At 32.3% G+C, this 19459-nt stretch overlaps 1 protein-coding gene across 1 annotated transcript; it reads left to right on the top strand.

Moving 5' to 3' along the window:
- The first annotated feature begins 6234 nt into the window (after positions 1-6234).
- Positions 6235-17434, top strand: Men (NADP-dependent malic enzyme). Its single transcript, XM_088187239.1, has 7 exons — positions 6235-6353; positions 15423-15581; positions 15657-15838; positions 15907-16768; positions 16827-16997; positions 17061-17184; positions 17270-17434. The coding sequence occupies exons 1-7, from the start codon at positions 6249-6251 to the stop codon at positions 17383-17385; spliced, it is 1719 nt and encodes a 572-aa protein (XP_088043365.1). The 5' UTR covers positions 6235-6248; the 3' UTR covers positions 17386-17434.
- The last annotated feature ends 2025 nt before the right edge of the window (positions 17435-19459 follow it).

Here is a 19459-nt window from a genome sequence, read left to right as displayed (position 1 = left end):
TTTAATGAGCAAAAACTTATATCATAGTTAAAATTAGTTGGACAGTTCACACGTTTTTTAAAAATTAAATTGCTATGCAAAATAATTATCGGTACATTAAAAAAATCACATTTAAGCTAATGATTTATTAAATTAATTATTAGGAATGATCATAATCGATTACATAATGTTCACGCGTTTATTTTTTATTCAGTTATACATTATTATTGAATGTGCAACAATGCTTGAATCATGTATATATTGTGCGATTACTATAAATACGTGATGATCTTACAGTTAGACCATGGTTGACGTGAAGAGGGAAGCGGCTGTTCCTTAATCGATGCTTCGGTATAATTCCGCTTGGTGCGAGTTCGTATGAACTATCACGTGTCACAAATGTGGAAGTTCCTGAAGCGAAATTTGTACGGAAGTATAGATATGCGCTATGCAAGCGCTTATATACGCTATTTAAAATAAAGTTTTTTTGCTAGGCAAACTCTCGACTAGTGCAGTTTTTTGACGATAGGTAGAATCAGATTTGTTATTTTTTTCTTTCTTATAAGAATCGCTTGTAATATATAACTGTTGAAGATTGAACAAGTATCAATGCAATATCATAATTTTAAGTAAAGGTCCATTTTAGGATGCTAATCCGTGTCCATCGGCATAACAAATGCATATCTCAGCGAGGCGTTTATTGCTCTTTTAACGCGTTTTTTCTACCTATTTGGATGATCCCTACAATAATATATAAATCATTTAAATGATACTGATTTTTTTACTATTTGATGCAAATTACAATGTTTATCTGCTTAAAAATGTAAAATATATATGTTATCTATACAGTATAATGTAAATAAGATAACTATATTTAGTATCAAAATTTTACTTGATAATAAGAACATTAAAAAAAACTCTTTTCTACCCGAATCATCAATGTTTATCAATAATTTTATGTGGTGCCCGACATTAAATATTATCTGATTTTATTTTTTCGTGATGCTTGTCAGATAAATATATATTTATGATTTTTTTTAAATGCCTAGAGTTTAAAAATGTATTTAGTGTGCTTAAAATATTATTTCACAAATCTATCTTAATGTTGCTGAACTAGTTACACAATAGTTTTCGTTACCTTCAATGTATGTTAATTGAATTTTCTAATGACTTATCGTGTTATATCATCGACCCATCGTGAAAAATCAGAAATCATAAATATGACATTAAAATCGGTCGTGACCACGGCCGGACAATGGTAATCTGAAGGTTAGTCGATACCTTATCATCATTGCGATTCAATATTTAATGCTATCCGGATGACGACAATACTGAAAACACAACGCAGACAGTTCGATCGCTTTGTAAACATACAATTGATAACAACTCAATAGTTAAATAATTAGTAACGGACATATGTGGTCCACGTGCTGTGAGCATTTTTCTAAAATGCTTGTATCTAGGACAATGACGACATAATTTTGCCTAAGGATACTTTCGTTCTTCTATCTTTGTCATGAGAATGTGTCGTGTGGCACGACCTTTATTATTTTTAATATTAGAATCATACATATAAATAGTTGCTTATATTTATTTATTAATCATAGTTTATTTGCTGTAACCAGGCCAAGCCAAAATAAATAAAATTGTTAATATCGGACCACTCTTCGCGCGGCATTCGAAATTCTGCCGTCGTTCTTCGTATGACGGATAATATTATTTGTATATAAACACATAGACATAAAAAATATTTATTGGTAAAATATTAAGACTTTTACATTTAAAAACATTTATAAATTTAAGACTTTTACGTTCGCTTATGGTCGCATTTATTTCAAAACATTTCTGTATTAAAGTCTAAAAGCAAATTGATGATGAAGTATTCCTGAGATCAAAGCATACTTATCTCTTGATCAAAGTCTCTTATTATTTAAAAATTTAATAACCTTTATTTTTTAAATGTTTTATTTATTTATTTTTGAATGTTATTTTATATAAAATTATTTTATTTATTTAAATGTGAAATAAAGTAAATACAAATACTTCAACTAATAGCATATTCCATAACTACATGCACAATATCTGGCTCTATCGCTGGGATTATTCTTTAGCTGTAGTTTATTTGCAAATAAACTATTTTAACCCTTTAGTTGCCAAGCATTTGTAATTACTGTCTAAATATTAATTTATTACAACATAGTTAGATTTTGAGTGATTGATTTATTTTTTAATAATTTTATTTTACTTAAAAAATAAATAAATTTATTTTTTAAATAAAATTAAAAATAAATTTAATAAAATTCAATAATATTATTTTCTTGCATATAATTCATTTTTTTTTTAATTTTCTACAACAATAATATAGTTTAACAAGTAAAATAGTTTATTAATTATACTTTTCATAGAAAAATAACTTTATAACTAATTCAAATAAATACTGTATAAATATTTATTCTGAATCTTAACCATTAATTTGCTAAAAATGTGATATTTTTGCTATTTTTATCCTTCAATGTGTCAACTTAATACATCCTTGAAATTTTTTGTGTGTTTTTATCTTGTTTTTTACCTCATACATATATATTATATTTTCTAAAACCCGTTATTTGTGAACGCGGTTTTTCTCTATTTATGACACGATTTAGCTAACAACGACATTAAACTATTAAATAGATCTATTTATCGCATTGCATATGCATTTCATGTTCAGTTCTAATCTGTGTCTTGGTGCAACAACATCTTTAGTGCAATATGTTCAACTTTGAAAATCTGAAGAAATGCGTACAGAACCACGATAAGTAATATTTTTGATGAACGATTATTATCTATAAAAGCATTTCAAGTAAGGCATAAAAGAATTTCCGGTTCATTCAGTACAACTTTTTTAGTTTTACTTAGCTTAACATATATTTAAATAACATAATTAATTTATTATTATTATCATGCAATATTAAATCTAATAAATAATATCATTGTTTTTTAAACAATATAAAGGTTAATGACATATAATAATCTAAATCAGAACAATAATATTTTTCATTTCTTACCTCAAAAATAAGAAAGGTTTTTTTATCTGGACACACATGTGGTCGTATTATAGATACATTTATTAAGAATTTTAACGAAAATGTTAACAGCATGTGTAATATTAAAATGAAGGAAATTCATTTTTTACCACTATCAACCGGTATTTCTAATTTTTTAAGGACAAATTTATAACCGCAAATATAGTTATAACTCAATTAATAGAATCATAGTAAAACGCGATAAAATTTATTGTGCTTATTATTTATAATATCTTGATAGTGTCAATAGTTATTCAAGGAAAAATAATGTGATAATTTTTAATAATGATATCTACACTAATTATTTAACAACAGCAAAATGATTTATAAAATGTATTTTGATAACAAAAATATAATAAATATAATAAAACGTTAAAGACATGTGTGTATAATAATGCTAGTAATACATTCTTAGAATAATTAGTGTATATAGATTGTAATGTAATTTAAATAATTTTTCTTTGTGATATGTATATTTGAAGTTACATGTATTGTAATTATGATTATGGATTTAATGATACGTTTAATATCAACATCTTATTAACCGGCAGTATTATACACAAAAATAAAATTACTGGCCAAATGTTCTGACCAACGTTCACTCGCTGCCGCCCGTTCGCACCTAACCTTAAAAACAGTTAGTTGAAAGCGAGCAGCAGCGGGTCAGATTATTAGGCCCCCGATAACAGGAAAGTACCTAACAAACTTTTCTAAGATATTAAAAACATGGCTAACTTCATAACCCAGCCTAATTCGCCATTTTCTTATTTTTATATGTGGCTCTTTATAAAAATTAAAAATCGTAACATTGTTAAAAAAATCGTAAAGAAAAGAGTAAAGAGGGCATAATTGTTGTACTATAATAGAAATTTACTTTATATTTTATTACAAATCTGTAAATTATTTTTTGATAACGATAAATGACATAGTTTTAATCACCATGAATTTTTTTATTAAAAATGGACCTTGTAAATATCTTAGCTACGTCCATTAGCCAGTATGATTTGCCGTCTTGTTTCAAAATGGCAGTTATTTAAAAAGTTATCTCCGTTAAAAAATCTTTGTTCTACAATATAAATATTAGTAAAACATTTTTTTAATTCATAACTCTATATAAAAAAGTAAAGGTTTTTATAACATTTTTATTAACAATAAAAATATATTCAAAGATTTAAATACCTTACATAATATCGATTTTCGGTTTTTTATAATTTATGTTAAATATAGAAAATTATTATAATTTATTATAAATTTGCTATTTATATGACAATTTATTGTAAAATTACAAAAAAATGCATAAATAGATAATGTTTTTTGATTATAATAAATGTGTACTATTAAAAATATAATTTATTTATTTCAAAATATGTTTTAACCCTTTGAATGCCGGAATCCGATATATCGCCTATTGCTACTTTGATGAACATTGCCGTTAAATTCTAATCATTGAATATGGAATCCGATACCGTTTTAATATGCTTCAGGAATCATCAAAAAAAATCTAAAATTCCTTTTTTATATTATGTAACACATCGATATTAAGATAATAGTCACAAAATACTCGGCAACTAAAGAGTTAAAACACTTTTATAGTATTATTTTTTCTAGGATTATTTAACAGAGATACGTTTTAATATTTATTTTCAAATAATATGATGGATCAAGCTAGTTGATGAGCTCAATGTTTCCTAATCATTCTGTATAGTGATAGTAATGCCTACTATTGTATATACAAGGCCAGAGAGCTTGCGTTTAACGTCATCAAGGAGAGGGCTACTAATTGAGTAAATTCATTTTTAGTACCGTTCTTATTTAATATAAAAAATACCAATAGCAATAGTTGTGAATATATAATAAAAATAAATGTCATATCTATACCTATGTATTATATATAATATCTAATATAATTTTGTTAATTTAAAATTTAAATCTAATAGGTGTAAAGAGTGAACAATGATTTAATAACAACAATGACTTTTAATATTTTTTTATTACAAATCTGGCTTAATCATAACTTACCAGGTTTCCCTAATGCGTCATAACGGATATTATACAAAGAATAAATATTTAATTTAAGAATAAAAAAATAGTTATGGTGCACGCCTAAAATAGATGAGCAGCATCCTACATAAATTTTAACTAAGGTGACCATACCAATTTTGTCCTCTATGAACAAAAAATCCATATATATTTTTTTACCTCTCGCTGCAATCAGTCCTCTGAGAAATTAACGGGTTAAGTTTACTTTGCATATGAATTCAAAAAAATATTTAATGCATATAATTTAATATATCACAATTCAAGCTAAAAATAAACACAGATTCTCTCACCCCTCGCATTAATTGATACAAAAGTATAAATCTTAAAAATCAATGTATTGTATAGAAAACCCTTTCATTTATTTTTCACCATAGTCACCATGGTGAGCTTGAGAACGAGTTTCTTGATTTTGAAGTATTTCTCGTTAGTTTTTTATAGCCTAAATTCGTCATTAATGGTAAATGGCTTCAATTTAATATTTTTACCACACCATAGACAGTTTCTCTTTTCGCACAGAAAAGTCGAGCCCCTAAACCAATATTTACTTGCTGTGTATCTTAACTTTCAGAAAAACACTCGTATTGCATTTTTAGTAACGGGGGGGACGTTACATGCCTATCTTAATCAATTGATCAACCCCACAAATATGTAATGAACATTGTACCATTTTTGTTACTGCTAATATAATAATGTTCGATGACATTGAGAAACGAAGAATAAAGGTACGCCAGTATTAGAATGAGCGATCGATCCTAGCTCTTATTCAAATAATATAATTATATGTATATACTACGATATATGTATGTATATATGTGAATAATGAATCAATTACTAATAAAATGATTATTGTAGCTTTGTGGCAAAAAAATGAACTAATAAATAAAATGTATTCCTGAAAATTAATAAATGTTTTTTTAGTGCATTTTCAATTTTTTGGTCGTCGAACAATCGAGACGGCCATAGTCGCGAAACAAAATTTGATTCATATATAATAAATTTTGTGCTAGTGCGAGTATGTGCGATAAAAATGTTCGCTTGTGTCTGTGCAGGGGCGGCGGCGCGCGCTGTTGTCGATCTGCGGGGAATGCGGGGAGCGCGGGGGCTCCAGGGGCTGGTCGGTATAAAGGCGACGGGATCGCGTTGCGAACTCAGACGGCCGGCATCATGGACAGGGACAGATTGGGCGCTCCGGCGGCGGCGTCCGAGGGAGGACCGGCGCCCTCGATGCGTACGGGGCTCGACCACCTGAGGGACCCGGCTTTGAGCAAGGTAATTTGCCCTTTTTTCATTTTCATACAAAATTTTTCGTTTTACGTCCATTTTAATCGATCTAAGCACGACGATTTTCGGCCATACGTTTTTCAGAAATTTCTTCGTCGTATTATTTTGTGACGGTCGAAACGCACCTTTATTTGACCATGTTTTCACCGATTGACTAATGAAAATCGTCGATCGTTGCGCTATATTCGTGTGAATAATGAACATGTGACGTCACGTGCGTACTTTGCACTGCGTTGACGATTGTTTTTATTTTTTATTTTTCAATGCGTCTTATTTTCATCACACTTCCCTGAAAATGTATCACTACATTTCGAATACGACAAAAAGTAATTTTAACAGTCCTTAGAATCGACTTTTGCAGAGAAAATACTACGCAATAATTATTGTATTTTACGTAATAAGTTATCGCGTTTTATAGCAAACAATTTTTGGCTTTCCGTAGTTTTGCTGTGATAGAATATTAAAAATCGTTGATTAGATTTAATTGAGATTAAGCAAAGTTTAGAGTTCTACATAGATGGAAATTTTCTGTTTAAAAATTTCTAGAAATTATATATTATTATATTGATGTACATATATATTTATTGTTATTGTTAAATCAGTCTGATCCGCCATATTGTTTCAAAATGGCAACTATTTACTTTTACTGTTCCTAAGAAACTGGCCAAATGTTCTTTGGGCTTTTAAACAGTGGTCGGTAGTCAGCGTAGTACTGCTTGGTCCCGAAAACCAAATTCTGACTTATGATAGTTTCAGATAACATATTTAAATAAAAGTGTGTTTTGGAACATAGCTTGTTTGCGCTCAAGCCATTTCTGAAACCAAACTGAGTGATGCTCGTGCCTTCCTCGCACTTATTTCACAGTTATTGTGAATAATTTTGAGGAATATTTTCAGCAATTGGCTCATTAAGATTATTGTTTTATATTCCTAGCACTATTTTGCATTCGGCATTTTAGACAGAAAAATAAGAGTGGATTTAGGTGTATGGAACTTTGTGTTAATTTTATCATCCTAACAGTTTTACCGGTTTGATGTTATACAACATTTGGCTTAACTGATTTTTAGTTTTTTGACAATATTATATTTACAATAATATACATAACTTCTTCTTTCGTGATTACTGGTCTTTTATTTTTCTCTTCATCATCATTCTGCAAAGCTTCTATATCCCCATCGAAAAGCTCTACAATCCAATGGTTCAGTTTATCTTATTCGAGCAGAATCGTTTGACTTGTCTTTTTAGCATAAAATCAGTATTTGTTAAACTGTTGTTTGTTTTTCGCTCATTCAACTTAGCTCTTAGCTATTCGTGAATATATATTTTTTAGCGCATTCAGTTTCAAAAACGGTCAATCCATCGCGATAATGCCGCCCCCAATTAAGATCCGCCTGGGACGGTCCACCCCCTAGCTACTGTATTTAGTCATCTTGTTTCAAAATGGTGACTAATAAAAAATATAAAAAAATCATATCAAAAATCATATTACATATTTCTAACTAAACATTAATAAAACATCTTTATATAATAAATTTGTATTATAATTGCATTGTCACAATAATATATTATGAGTATATTGCTTAATCAGCGAGCAGTAAGAAAATATCAATATAAAATAATAAATTTATTTTATCTCTGATTTTTTTAGTATTTTGTCAATATGCGTAAAGTAAAAAATTACAGTAAAATATAAAATAATTAAAATACTTTTTTTACATTTTTCTCAATCAATTATATAAAATAAATAGAGTTTTATGTAATTTTTAGTACTTTTAAACAATATAACTGATCCTCAATAAAAGATCCTCAATTTAGTAAGTGTTTTTTTTTTATAAAAAAAAACGCTTTTTGCTGCATTTTAATGATTAATTATGGTTATAATAATGAAGTGGGGAAACTATTTCTTGTATAAGATACTAACTAAGAATTTTTTGTTTTTTTATGGCAAATGTAGATTACGATAGACATAATACTATGACAGAGAATTCCGTATTGTAAAAGATATACATTATTCTTGTAGCTAGTGTGCCATGAGAAATTTTGTTTTATAGTCGATTTTATTCTTTTTAGAACTAGTTAAACTTGATTACATTTTTTTGCCACAAAAATTTAATATCTTAACTTGTATTTAAAATTATGCGCTAATATCAAATCGCTATCGTGTATATTTTTTGTTACAATCAATTTTGCTTCTTTGTTAACAAAAAACTACACGAACTAGAAAAAATCTAATAATATTATTGAATTCAGCGCATAATTAGATATGATATATGGATATAATCAAGAAACCGAAAAATATATATTTTTTATGTAAAAGTCATATAAAATTTATTATGACTATACTACTTTGATAAAACATATTTTTGTAGAATTTTTATACATAGAAAAAAAAACATTTTAATTGATTTTTTAAATATTTTAAATTAAAGAGATTTTCTCCAAAAATAAATCGACTAATCTAAAAAACGAATACTTATAGGTAAAAACTAGTATACAAAAAATGATCGCGTTATTTTATACTAAAGCAAGTTTGTATAAAAAAGTTTAAAATTGCTGTAGATTATATTTTTGGCAGATATTTTCACTTTTTTTAATAAACCGTTTTTTACTTTTGCTTTCATAAATATATTAGTACTTATTTAGTGTACAATTACATGCAAAATTGGTAGCTAAGATTTAATCATCACTACTCAATTTAAACTCATGATTTTTATAATGTTGCCAGTTCACTTTTTTTGATATATTGTAAGTAATTAAAAATCTTGAATATTTACTATGAAAAAATGATTTTATAATATCTTGTAACAATTAACAAATGTGACTTAAACTCGTTATTGGATTTCCACGGTTAGTTTCAGCTTTATTTCAAGTTGTCAGTCTTTCATTTGCACTGAATTTATCTTATGCATACCACGCATTATTTTACGTCTTTATTGCTCAAATTTTAAAATCACAAGTAACTAAATAATAGTAATATAAATGGTTCCGTAAACATAATTGGTTTATTAATAATGATATTTTTAACTATGCTTATGACTGATTTTTCGGCCGGAAGTTATGGATTGTTTAGCATAATTTGTAACCGGTATGCCTGTATGTTTTACATAATGTGTAAGTCGTGCAAGGTTCTCGCTAATAACATTCACATTAAAGTTATTGAGATGCCTTTTTTGTTCTAATGAATTGATCTTGACACAGTATTGATGTAATAGATCGTGATACTTTTTTGTATAAGTAAATAAAACTTTTTGGCGTGCATGATCTATTTTTGTAGTTAATTTTAAACCCATTACGAACGAATCTAGTTTTCGTTCTAAAATTAGATGTTATGTCAACTCGGTGCATATGCGATATTAGCTAATTTTGCACCGGATGTTCAACTGCCAACATTCAATTTCATGGTTTTAGCAATGACCTTTATTTGAAGCGGTGTGAATATATTATATTATACACTTTCTATGCCTATTCCATGGCGTATTGATGGTAATCGGAATACACAATTAATGTACAAAAGAACAGGAATATCTTCAGATAAATATTAAGTCATAGTCAGTTAGACGTTGGTATAATTTTTACTTAAATTATTCCTCAATATCGTACTTTGTACAAACAATGTCAATATTGATCATAAGCGATCGCTATAAATAGTATAAATCGACCGATTGCGACTTTTTCAAGTGTTCGCGATAGCGACGCTTTATAAAAATTAACAACTCGCCTAGTGCTGAACAAATAGATCAAAGGGTTATTTTCCGCAAAGACTTAGCAACGCTCGTCGAACCGGTGACCGAGTTAAATCGTTTAACATTAACGCACATATCGAGCGCAACCGTTTCGATTCAGACACTGCTGTGACTTCATTGTCATAACTGGACCGGTTCCGCACCTTTCCTTACATCACGCGCATTCGCAAAACGTTAGAAAGGAAATTCTCTCGAAGAAAGGCGAAAAACTAGCAACGCTCGTTGTATACGCGCTCTTATCTGCGTTATCAGAAAAATTGTGCGCTAAACATTATGTCGCTGTGACGTCGCGCGGGATTAGAAGGACGTGGAAGCGACCAGATAAGCGTGCGATAATAGAATTGTTAAACGATCGTGCCATCGACGTTAGGGATGGTCAATTAGTCGCGGGAACTACTATTATTTCCATAGCAGCCCCTTACAAAATCTCGTTTCGCGACTGTCGAAACCGCGACCCGAATAACAATCGGCACGGCAGAAATAGAATCTAAATTTGAGCTTAGCACCACGCCGTTCGAAAGATGCATTTTTATCGAACGCATCTGCGTCGAAAGGTAAATATGCGAGATAGAGCATCGTCGGCTGGTAAAATAAACTCTTTCCGTATGGCGTGCAAGGTCATCGACGACGAGCGCTGATCGTGACATTTGCAAACGTCGTGGAAAACTGACCTCTCGGGGCTTCTTACGTCACACCGAACGATTTACCGCTGCGCTTCTCTAATCTCGGTTCGTCTGGAATTGCATTTCTTCCGCTCTAAACCAGTAGCTTGCGGTTTGCGATGAACTCCGCGAAAACCGTTCATTTAATAGATTATTTTTAGCAATATTGTAAAGAATGACTCTCTTATGTTTGCGGTTCAAGGGTATGTTTATTAATGCTTCCGTTTTCCTGTAACTGTTGTAAGATATGTAGTTTTCCTCATAGAACTATTGACCTAGCGATTATTTGTATAATAGCTATGTTGTTCTTTACATAAAAACATATTGCATAAAATCTTTAACATTGCCTTTAATATTCGTAAAATGAAGGTCAATATAGAATTAGACAGTAATAAAAAAATTAAAAACTTAATTTTTTCTTGCATTATTATTACCGATTACGTAACATTACGACTGATGCAATCTATAGTATTTATCTTGAGCAATTCACAATTAATTTTCCACCAAACTGATAACATGACATGTTTTTGTGTTTTTGCTACCTGCTTCTTTTGCATTTCAAGGGGAGGAGGGTGGTGGCACTGAATTTGGCCAGAAAAATGCATGTCATTTAATGAAATCAAATTTTTTTTTAATACATATAAGATCTTTATGAGCTGAAAATATCTCATTATTAGAGGATTTTTAAAACTAGATATGTACGACCTAGCTTGATTTTGAGTGAGAATAGGAAAATCTAGGTAAACCTAATGATCGGAATTATAGTTATATAGTAATCACTTCGTTCCGATATCCCAGACATGATAGAAATTTAAAAACACTAAGATCCGTATGAGATTCGAAGCCAGGTCTTTCATGTCAATAGTCGTATATCGTGCTGACTGACCAACTTTCGCCTCCTGGAATGACCCTGATTCTAAACCCGAAATTATCGAGTTATCCCTCAAATATAATCTTAAAGTCTCGAATCTATTCATAAAATATTTTTTAAAATATGTCATTTCAGTGAAATTATATCGAAATACATTTTCACCGGTAGATATATGTTTTTACCAGTGAAAATATAATTTATCTGGCAGGTGCTAGTAAATTGTAACATACACATTATTTATTTACACGCGATGTATAAATGTTACAGTGAATGTGTATTTTTCGGTGCAGTTATATTTTCACTAGTGAAATCCAAATATATTTTCTCTAGTAGAATTATATTTCTAATAGCCTATGCTGTTAAAATTATTTGCAGCTCTAAAATGTCTATGAAACCAAATTTCACAGTTGCGAATCGTTCATTTGCTATTCAAACCAAAACCTAACTTACACGAATTAGCCAAACCCAACTTTATCTAATGAAAGTTCTTAAACTAATTAAGTTTAGGCTTATGTTTTTTAGGCTCTATTTGACAGTTGCAAAACGTCTATTTGTTGTTAAAACCAAAACCTAGCTTAATGCAAGTTCAAAAACTAATTATAGTTTTAGAATTTTCATTAGGTAAAGTCCAAAATATAAACAAAGCCAACTCATCTTTCAGGGGAAAATAAGCTGAAATGCTATAAAAATTAAAAATATGATAGCGATCTTTGCCGATATTAATACGTACTTATGATATGAGAGTATTGGTGAAAGTATATTCAAACCAAATTTTGGTTAATAGGAGGGCGCAAAAACAAATATCACTTCTCACTCAGAAGTCAAAAATTTACGTCAATATCAATATTTTTTTATTGCTTTTGACGTGGATTTTTGACTTCTGAGAAGGTATAATTGTTTTTTGCGCTCCTATTGGGCAAAATTCTTCAATCTAGTGTGATTCTAGTGTGCTTCAATCAATTCAAGTCGTAATACTGTTTATACGATTTTAATGCTTTTGATGTGGATTTTAAAGAGGGACGTCATTTGTGGGAGGGGCAATTCTTTCTTTTCTCAGATAAATAATAAATATTCAACAAAAATATTTTTTTAGAGCATTTACATTTACTCGAAAAACACGTTTTTATAATATAATAATAGTAAAATTTAACAGTAGAAATAATGATTCATAATCCATAATTCCATCTCTGACCCGTCCTAACCCGCAAGCTGTCTGAACTCGGACATCAGATTTACGTGTTTTTAGGCGATACTGCGTTTCAACTAAACAAGCATATTATAAAACCCTATCCCTACAGTACTAGAAAAATAACTAATGGCGATTGGAGTCAAAACAATAATCAATTACACGGCTTACAATAAATATTTTTAACACGAATTTAGTTTATAATACATCATATATTGTAACTCACTCTGATAAAAAAATGTTGAAAAATACATTTTCAACGGTAAATAATATTGATTGACCGATGGGTCATAAAGTAATAAAACCTTATCACCAAAATCTTATTTTAGATGTTTACCGATGGCGGCAACTTTGGCGCAAATTAATAAAGGCGAGCGGAAATGACCCGGGTCATAAAATCACTTAAGGGACAAATTTTAATAAAAATTACTGGAAACCATCGGGTGCGTGTCATGTTCGTTTTGATCGCGAACAGCGGACAGAGAAATTTGTGTCTTTTCTCACCACACACGATCGGATTTGTCCGCCAGGCACTCGCGACGGACAGATCCGCGCGTGTATGACCAGCTAATCAGTTATCATGCGTCTATATCGCTCACCGTTGACTGTTACAGTCCGACCCTCATCATTTTCAAAAAAGTAACACACATTTAAAAATATTCGTAAAAATTTAATTTTTAACCAAAAATGTCGATGCTATTTTTCTGAAGAAATTTGCTGATTTTTGAGATGAGAATTCACAAAATATAAATTTCCGGGTTAACTAAAGAAGGGCTTTTAACATACCTTATATGCTTTTAACGTGCCTTATCAGAGAATAATATTTTCTTTGAAAAATCAGCATAAACTTCCTGCTGCTCTAACACAAAATCTGCCTAAAATCTTTTCTGTTCATGAATTCAGTTTTTGTGTTATCAGAATTTTATACGGGTATACGATGTACAAGCCCAGGTGTAAAATGCGCCAAAGGGAGCCATAAGAAAAGCCCAAATTCTGTGAACGCCGACGAATCGAAAATTCCGGGTCTTCAGCTACACTTACAGCAGCAGTATTATCGGCTGAACGAGTGCCACGATTATGCACATGCCTTACCCTATCTCCAACGCTTCTAGTCTTTTCAAATTGTTTCACTGACTTGTGAATTGCTCGTTCAACAGGACAATGCAATTTACCATAATCTTCCCGTGAATTTCGGTATACGGTTCGTACAGAATTGTTATATATGTAGAACAATTGAACATTTGAAACTTTGAACACGCGTGATTATTGACAGCTGTATGATTTACAGCGCCGCCAACGTAAGAAACATGCTAATGTATTTTGTGTTGTGTGTTGATAGAGATGCGATTGGTCTAAATCGAAAACGTTAGTGACGAATAAATAATACCTTAAACCGGTGACAATATTTCGGTAAATTGGAAAATTGTTACTGATAAAGACGTGTGCCTTATAAATAGAAATATTCTTTGGGTGATAAACATTTTAGTCCTCAAGTTTTCACAAACTGTAAATATATTATTTTACACTAATAGCACGAATCTTAATGAAATATTAAAAATATGACCAGTGACTAACCAATTTTTGCCACCCCCCCACCCTCCCTGAAAAAGCTGTTGCATTTTTCGTTATCATACAACGTCTATTTGTCGTTCCCAGCTACCATATGCTGCAAACAAGTTATTTCCCGTTACCTATGTTTCCAAAGCTTTTAGTTTTTTTAATGCATCTTTGAACACTCAACCATAATAATCTGGTCTTGTTATATATATGTTGAATTCACATCTCTGGATTAGCCTTAATTCCAACAACTATTCGATCTTCATCTTCATTGTTAACTTTAGGGGTTCCATTTCGCAATCAAGTCACAAATGTTTTTGGAACTTTATAATCTAACGTATTCGCGGTTGATTTGATAAATTAGCGCCTCATTTGAGATCAGTAAAATAAAAAGGAGCACAGCTTCTCGAGCGGATTCAGCGAGTCTAAATCTAGCTGACAGTATCAACAGATTAATAGAGCGAAATCTCAATTGTTTCGATTGTCGCCGATGAAAAGAAACCCCTCTAGTTTCGGCGCGGATGTATTTACATACATAAATACGCTACTCTTTTGTAATGGGGACAGCGACCGATCAATCGAAAGAAAGCCGCTCGTATCTTCCACGCGACATTTGCATGCGACAACGGGCTGCTGCCATGGTGACGCACAAATAGGTCGTTCGCCAGTCAGGACCAGGCGAGCGCCTTGCAGTCATGGACGAACTGCAGCTATAGCCGGCGAACGACCATGATGCACCCGGGACACGACTGGTGGGAGCTGTCTCCCAGGAAGATACACTTCAGCGTGCCGGAGTGCTTAGCGACGATCGACGGCTCGGTGGGTTCACGGTCTCGACCTGGGAAATGCGCTATCGCATCTACTATCGAAACGCGAGCGAGGCAATTAGGCGCACTCCTAGACCTAGAAAACATCACGATTGACCTTCGATAGGGACCTCGTTCGATTATTTTTTTAAATAAATAAATACTTGCTGTAATATTTGTGTGTTATCTCATTTTCAATAGTAAGCAAATACTATTTTTTTCTTATTTTAGGGCATGGCTTTCACCATCGAGGAGAGGCAGACGATGGGAATACACGGACTCCTGCCTCCGCGCGTCAAGACTCAAGACGAACAAGTTGAACTCTGCAAACTGTCGATCAATAGATACGAAGACGATCTCAACAAATACATCTACTTGATGGGATTACTGGTAAGTGCGATTTTTATATACATAGGTTTTTTTATACATCTTCTCGATTTTTAAATATTTGATAATAAATTACAGGACAGAAACGAGAAATTGTTCTATCGCTTCATCGCCGAGAACGTGGCCACTTTGATGCCCATCGTCTATACGCCGACGGTGGGATTGGCTTGCCAAAAATTCGGATTAGTGTATAGGCGTCCGAGAGGATTGTTCATCACAATCCATGACAAGGGACACGTCTATGATATTTTGAAGAATTGGTGATTATAACGCATTTTTAAATTCAGTCGAAAATGTTGAGAATTTTATTATTTTAATATTTTTAAAGGCCTGAAAACGACGTACGCGCTATTGTAGTCACAGACGGAGAGCGTATTCTTGGTCTCGGAGATTTGGGAGCTCAAGGAATGGGCATACCTGTGGGTAAATTGTCTCTGTACACCGCTCTAGCCGGAATCAAGCCGCATCAGTGCCTCCCGATCACTTTGGACGTGGGCACTAACAATCAGTCTCTCTTGGACGATCCTCTCTACATTGGATTGAGACATAAGCGCGTGACCGGAGCCATGTATGATGACTTTGTCGACGAATTCATGCAAGCCGTCGTCAAACGTTACGGACAAAACTGTCTGATCCAGTTCGAAGACTTCGGAAACCATAACGCTTTCCGCCTGTTGGCCAAATACCGCTCTCAGTATTGCACTTTCAACGACGACATTCAAGGCACTGCGGCCGTGGCCGTCGCCGGACTCTTGGCTTCTCTGAGACTCACCAAGACGAAACTGTCGGATAATAAGATCGTATTCCAAGGAGCCGGAGAAGCTTCTTTGGGTATAGCCGAGTTGTGCGTCAAAGCCATGGTCGCCGAAGGCGTTTTAGAATCGTTCGCGCGCAGCAGGATTTGGCTGGTGGATTCCAAGGGACTCATCGTCAAGGACAGGCCCGAAGGAGGACTCAACGAGCACAAGCAACGTTTCGCCCATCCTCAAGCTCCAATCAAAACTTTAAAGGAAGTCGTCACCACCGTTAAGCCTACGGTTTTGATCGGCGCCGCAGCGATAGGCGGAGCTTTCACTCCGGAGATCCTCCAAACGATGGGAGAGAACAACGAGAGGCCCGTGATCTTCGCTCTATCTAATCCGACGAGCAAAGCCGAGTGCACGGCCGAACAAGCATATACTCACACTTGTGTACGTATACCGTTGAAATTAGAATTTTCCAATTTATATTATAAATGTATACTTTCAGGGAAAAGCAATATTCGCATCCGGTTCCCCATTCCCACCGTTCACATACAACGGAACGACTTTCCATCCCGGTCAAGGAAATAACTCATACATCTTCCCAGGATTGGCTCTCGGTATTATCGGCGCCGGAATTATTGATATATCTGATGATATTATGTTGTTAGCTGCTGAGGTTTGTAGACCTATTTTAAATTTGAATGTAACTATTGTTTCTATATTATATATATATTTTCAGACATTGGCCGGACTCGTCGGTGATGATGATCTAAGTAAAGGTAGTCTGTATCCTCCGCTCGAGTCGATCAAGTCTATCTCGTTGAGAATCGCCGCTAAAATTGCCGAATACGCCTATATAACTGGTACGTGTCTTTTATGTATATATTATATATGAATATATACACAACCTTTACTTATTCTAATGTTTTATATATAATAATTTTACAGCTAAAGCTACGATTCATCCGGAGCCGGCAAACAAAGAAGAGTTCATCAAGGCGCAAACCTACGATTATAGCTACCATTCGGCCATACCTCCGGTATATTGCTGGCCAGAGCTCTGAAATGTTCTTTTTATACAAGAAAAAGACAAATTTTATTAATGTTCTGAAATTATTTTTGTATTGATTTTATTTTATATACACTAAATGCTTGTTTTTGACGATACGTACTCTGAATTTTAAAAATGGATGTGAACGCTTGATTTTTAAATGTACAAATGTTACCATTCCAACGTATAAATTAATATAATGAGTTTTATGTAATCGATAATGATAAATTAATATTGTACTGTTTATAATTATAAAATTATTGAATCTTATAAAAAAATGTGTTTTTAAATGGTTAGCCAGAATATTTTTATCTATTTATAAGACTGTCATTACTAGCTAGCAATAACTAAAATTGATTTGTTCCATTTTAGATGACATTGTTACATCAATTTATAATCAAATCTCCACATACAAAATACAAACAAAATGTAGCGTATGGTTACGCAGATGGACTACAAAGAACACATAATACATAGAAGGTATTCTTATCGATAAAAGAAGTATAGGAAGAACAAATGCAGAGCTAATAGCTTATATAGCGAAGGACAAGCATTAACTTTTTTTACTCACGCGGTGCCCTTGGGGCACCAGTGCTGGGTTTATATTACTCTTGCAGCACTGTAGATGAGTTTCAATAATAATTTATTATTAAAAAATTACCATTTTACCTGAATCAATTCGAGAAAGGCACATTGAATACGGTAAGTCTGGATTTTATGTGACGAAATCTAAAACCAGATGTGAGAATTTTATATTTTATTTTGTCTCTTCCAATGATATGGATTATGGATAGTGAAGTGTTATACAGTAGACCCCCCCAACAACACGGTAATTTGGATGCCTGTTACTCTATGTGTGATCAAATCAAAAGGAGGATATCTCACCACAAGCGCCTAATTCGTAAGTACGTATTGCAAAAAATTGTATGAATATTTTCTAATCCCCCAACTACACGCACCCAAATAGCACGTCCCCAATTTAGCGTGTTATATAGGGGTCTACTGTATATAGAAATTAGGCCCATTGGTCTTAATCAGCAGCAGAAATCTGATTTAAATAATACCAATAGTGTCAGTGAAGAAACAACATTTCAATCAGATTGGAGAATTATAACAGATAACGATAGTCTGCCTTTTAAATTTCAATATTCGTCAGGTGAAGTTCTGGACCTCAAGATCCCTCAAATTGTACCCAGCCTATCGATTATTTTCAATTATTTTTTACTGATGTCTAATTAATAAAATAGTGAAACAAATAAATAAGCGAGTATAAGAATTTAATTCTTCAAGATCAATATGAAACGATTGAACAGAAATTCACCTTGATGAGATGAAAACGTTTCTTGGAGTCATTTTAACCTTTAAAATTCCAAAGCCATGTATGTCATACTCAATATATTTTCTGAAGCCATTTTAATTATTTGATAATAAAATTTCTAGTACATACATACATATATTATTTCGTTAATTACTCAGAGATACTTCTATCAATATATTTCGGCAAGAAGATTTAATAATTCCTAACCATTTTACTTGGAATTGTAAAATTACTATAATTTGTCGTAAAATCTGTTAATCCATCGATGGATTTTGGAAACAATTTATTGACTAGTCCAGAGGTCGGCAAAGTGCGGCTCCGGAGCCGCATGCGGCTCTTTGGCCCCGTAAGTGCGGCTCTGTCACAAATATCCACCGGCATTTACGCGCCGGATTTAAAAAACAAGGAAATATGGAGCTCTAAATTTGAACGTCTTTGTGTTGATTTGGAAAATTATAATAAAGGTTTGCTAAATTAATAAATAAATTTGGCTCTCAATTTTTTTTTAATCGTTGTAATGTACATATTTGGCTCTTTGGCTAATAAGTTTGCTGACCACTGGACTAGTCTGTGCCAACCGCTCAAAACTTAGACGTGTGATTTAGTATCCAAGGTTCTCAAATTATAAAGTTTTGTCTTTACATTTTTGTACATATTTTCTTTAAGTAAATTAAATTACTGTTTTTAATTCAACTCAATATTTAGATAATATATCTTGAGAGCATTAAATTCCGAATCATGAAGTTGATGTTGATGAATCAATTGTCAT

The sequence above is a fragment of the Plectrocnemia conspersa genome, unplaced genomic scaffold (genome assembly GCF_051122295.1).
Source record: "Plectrocnemia conspersa isolate PC_06_02 unplaced genomic scaffold, ASM5112229v1 ptg000005l, whole genome shotgun sequence".
Lineage (NCBI taxonomy): Eukaryota > Metazoa > Arthropoda > Insecta > Trichoptera > Polycentropodidae > Plectrocnemia > Plectrocnemia conspersa.
Note: the sequence above shows the minus strand (reverse complement) of the source record. Positions and strands in the feature narration are given on the sequence as shown.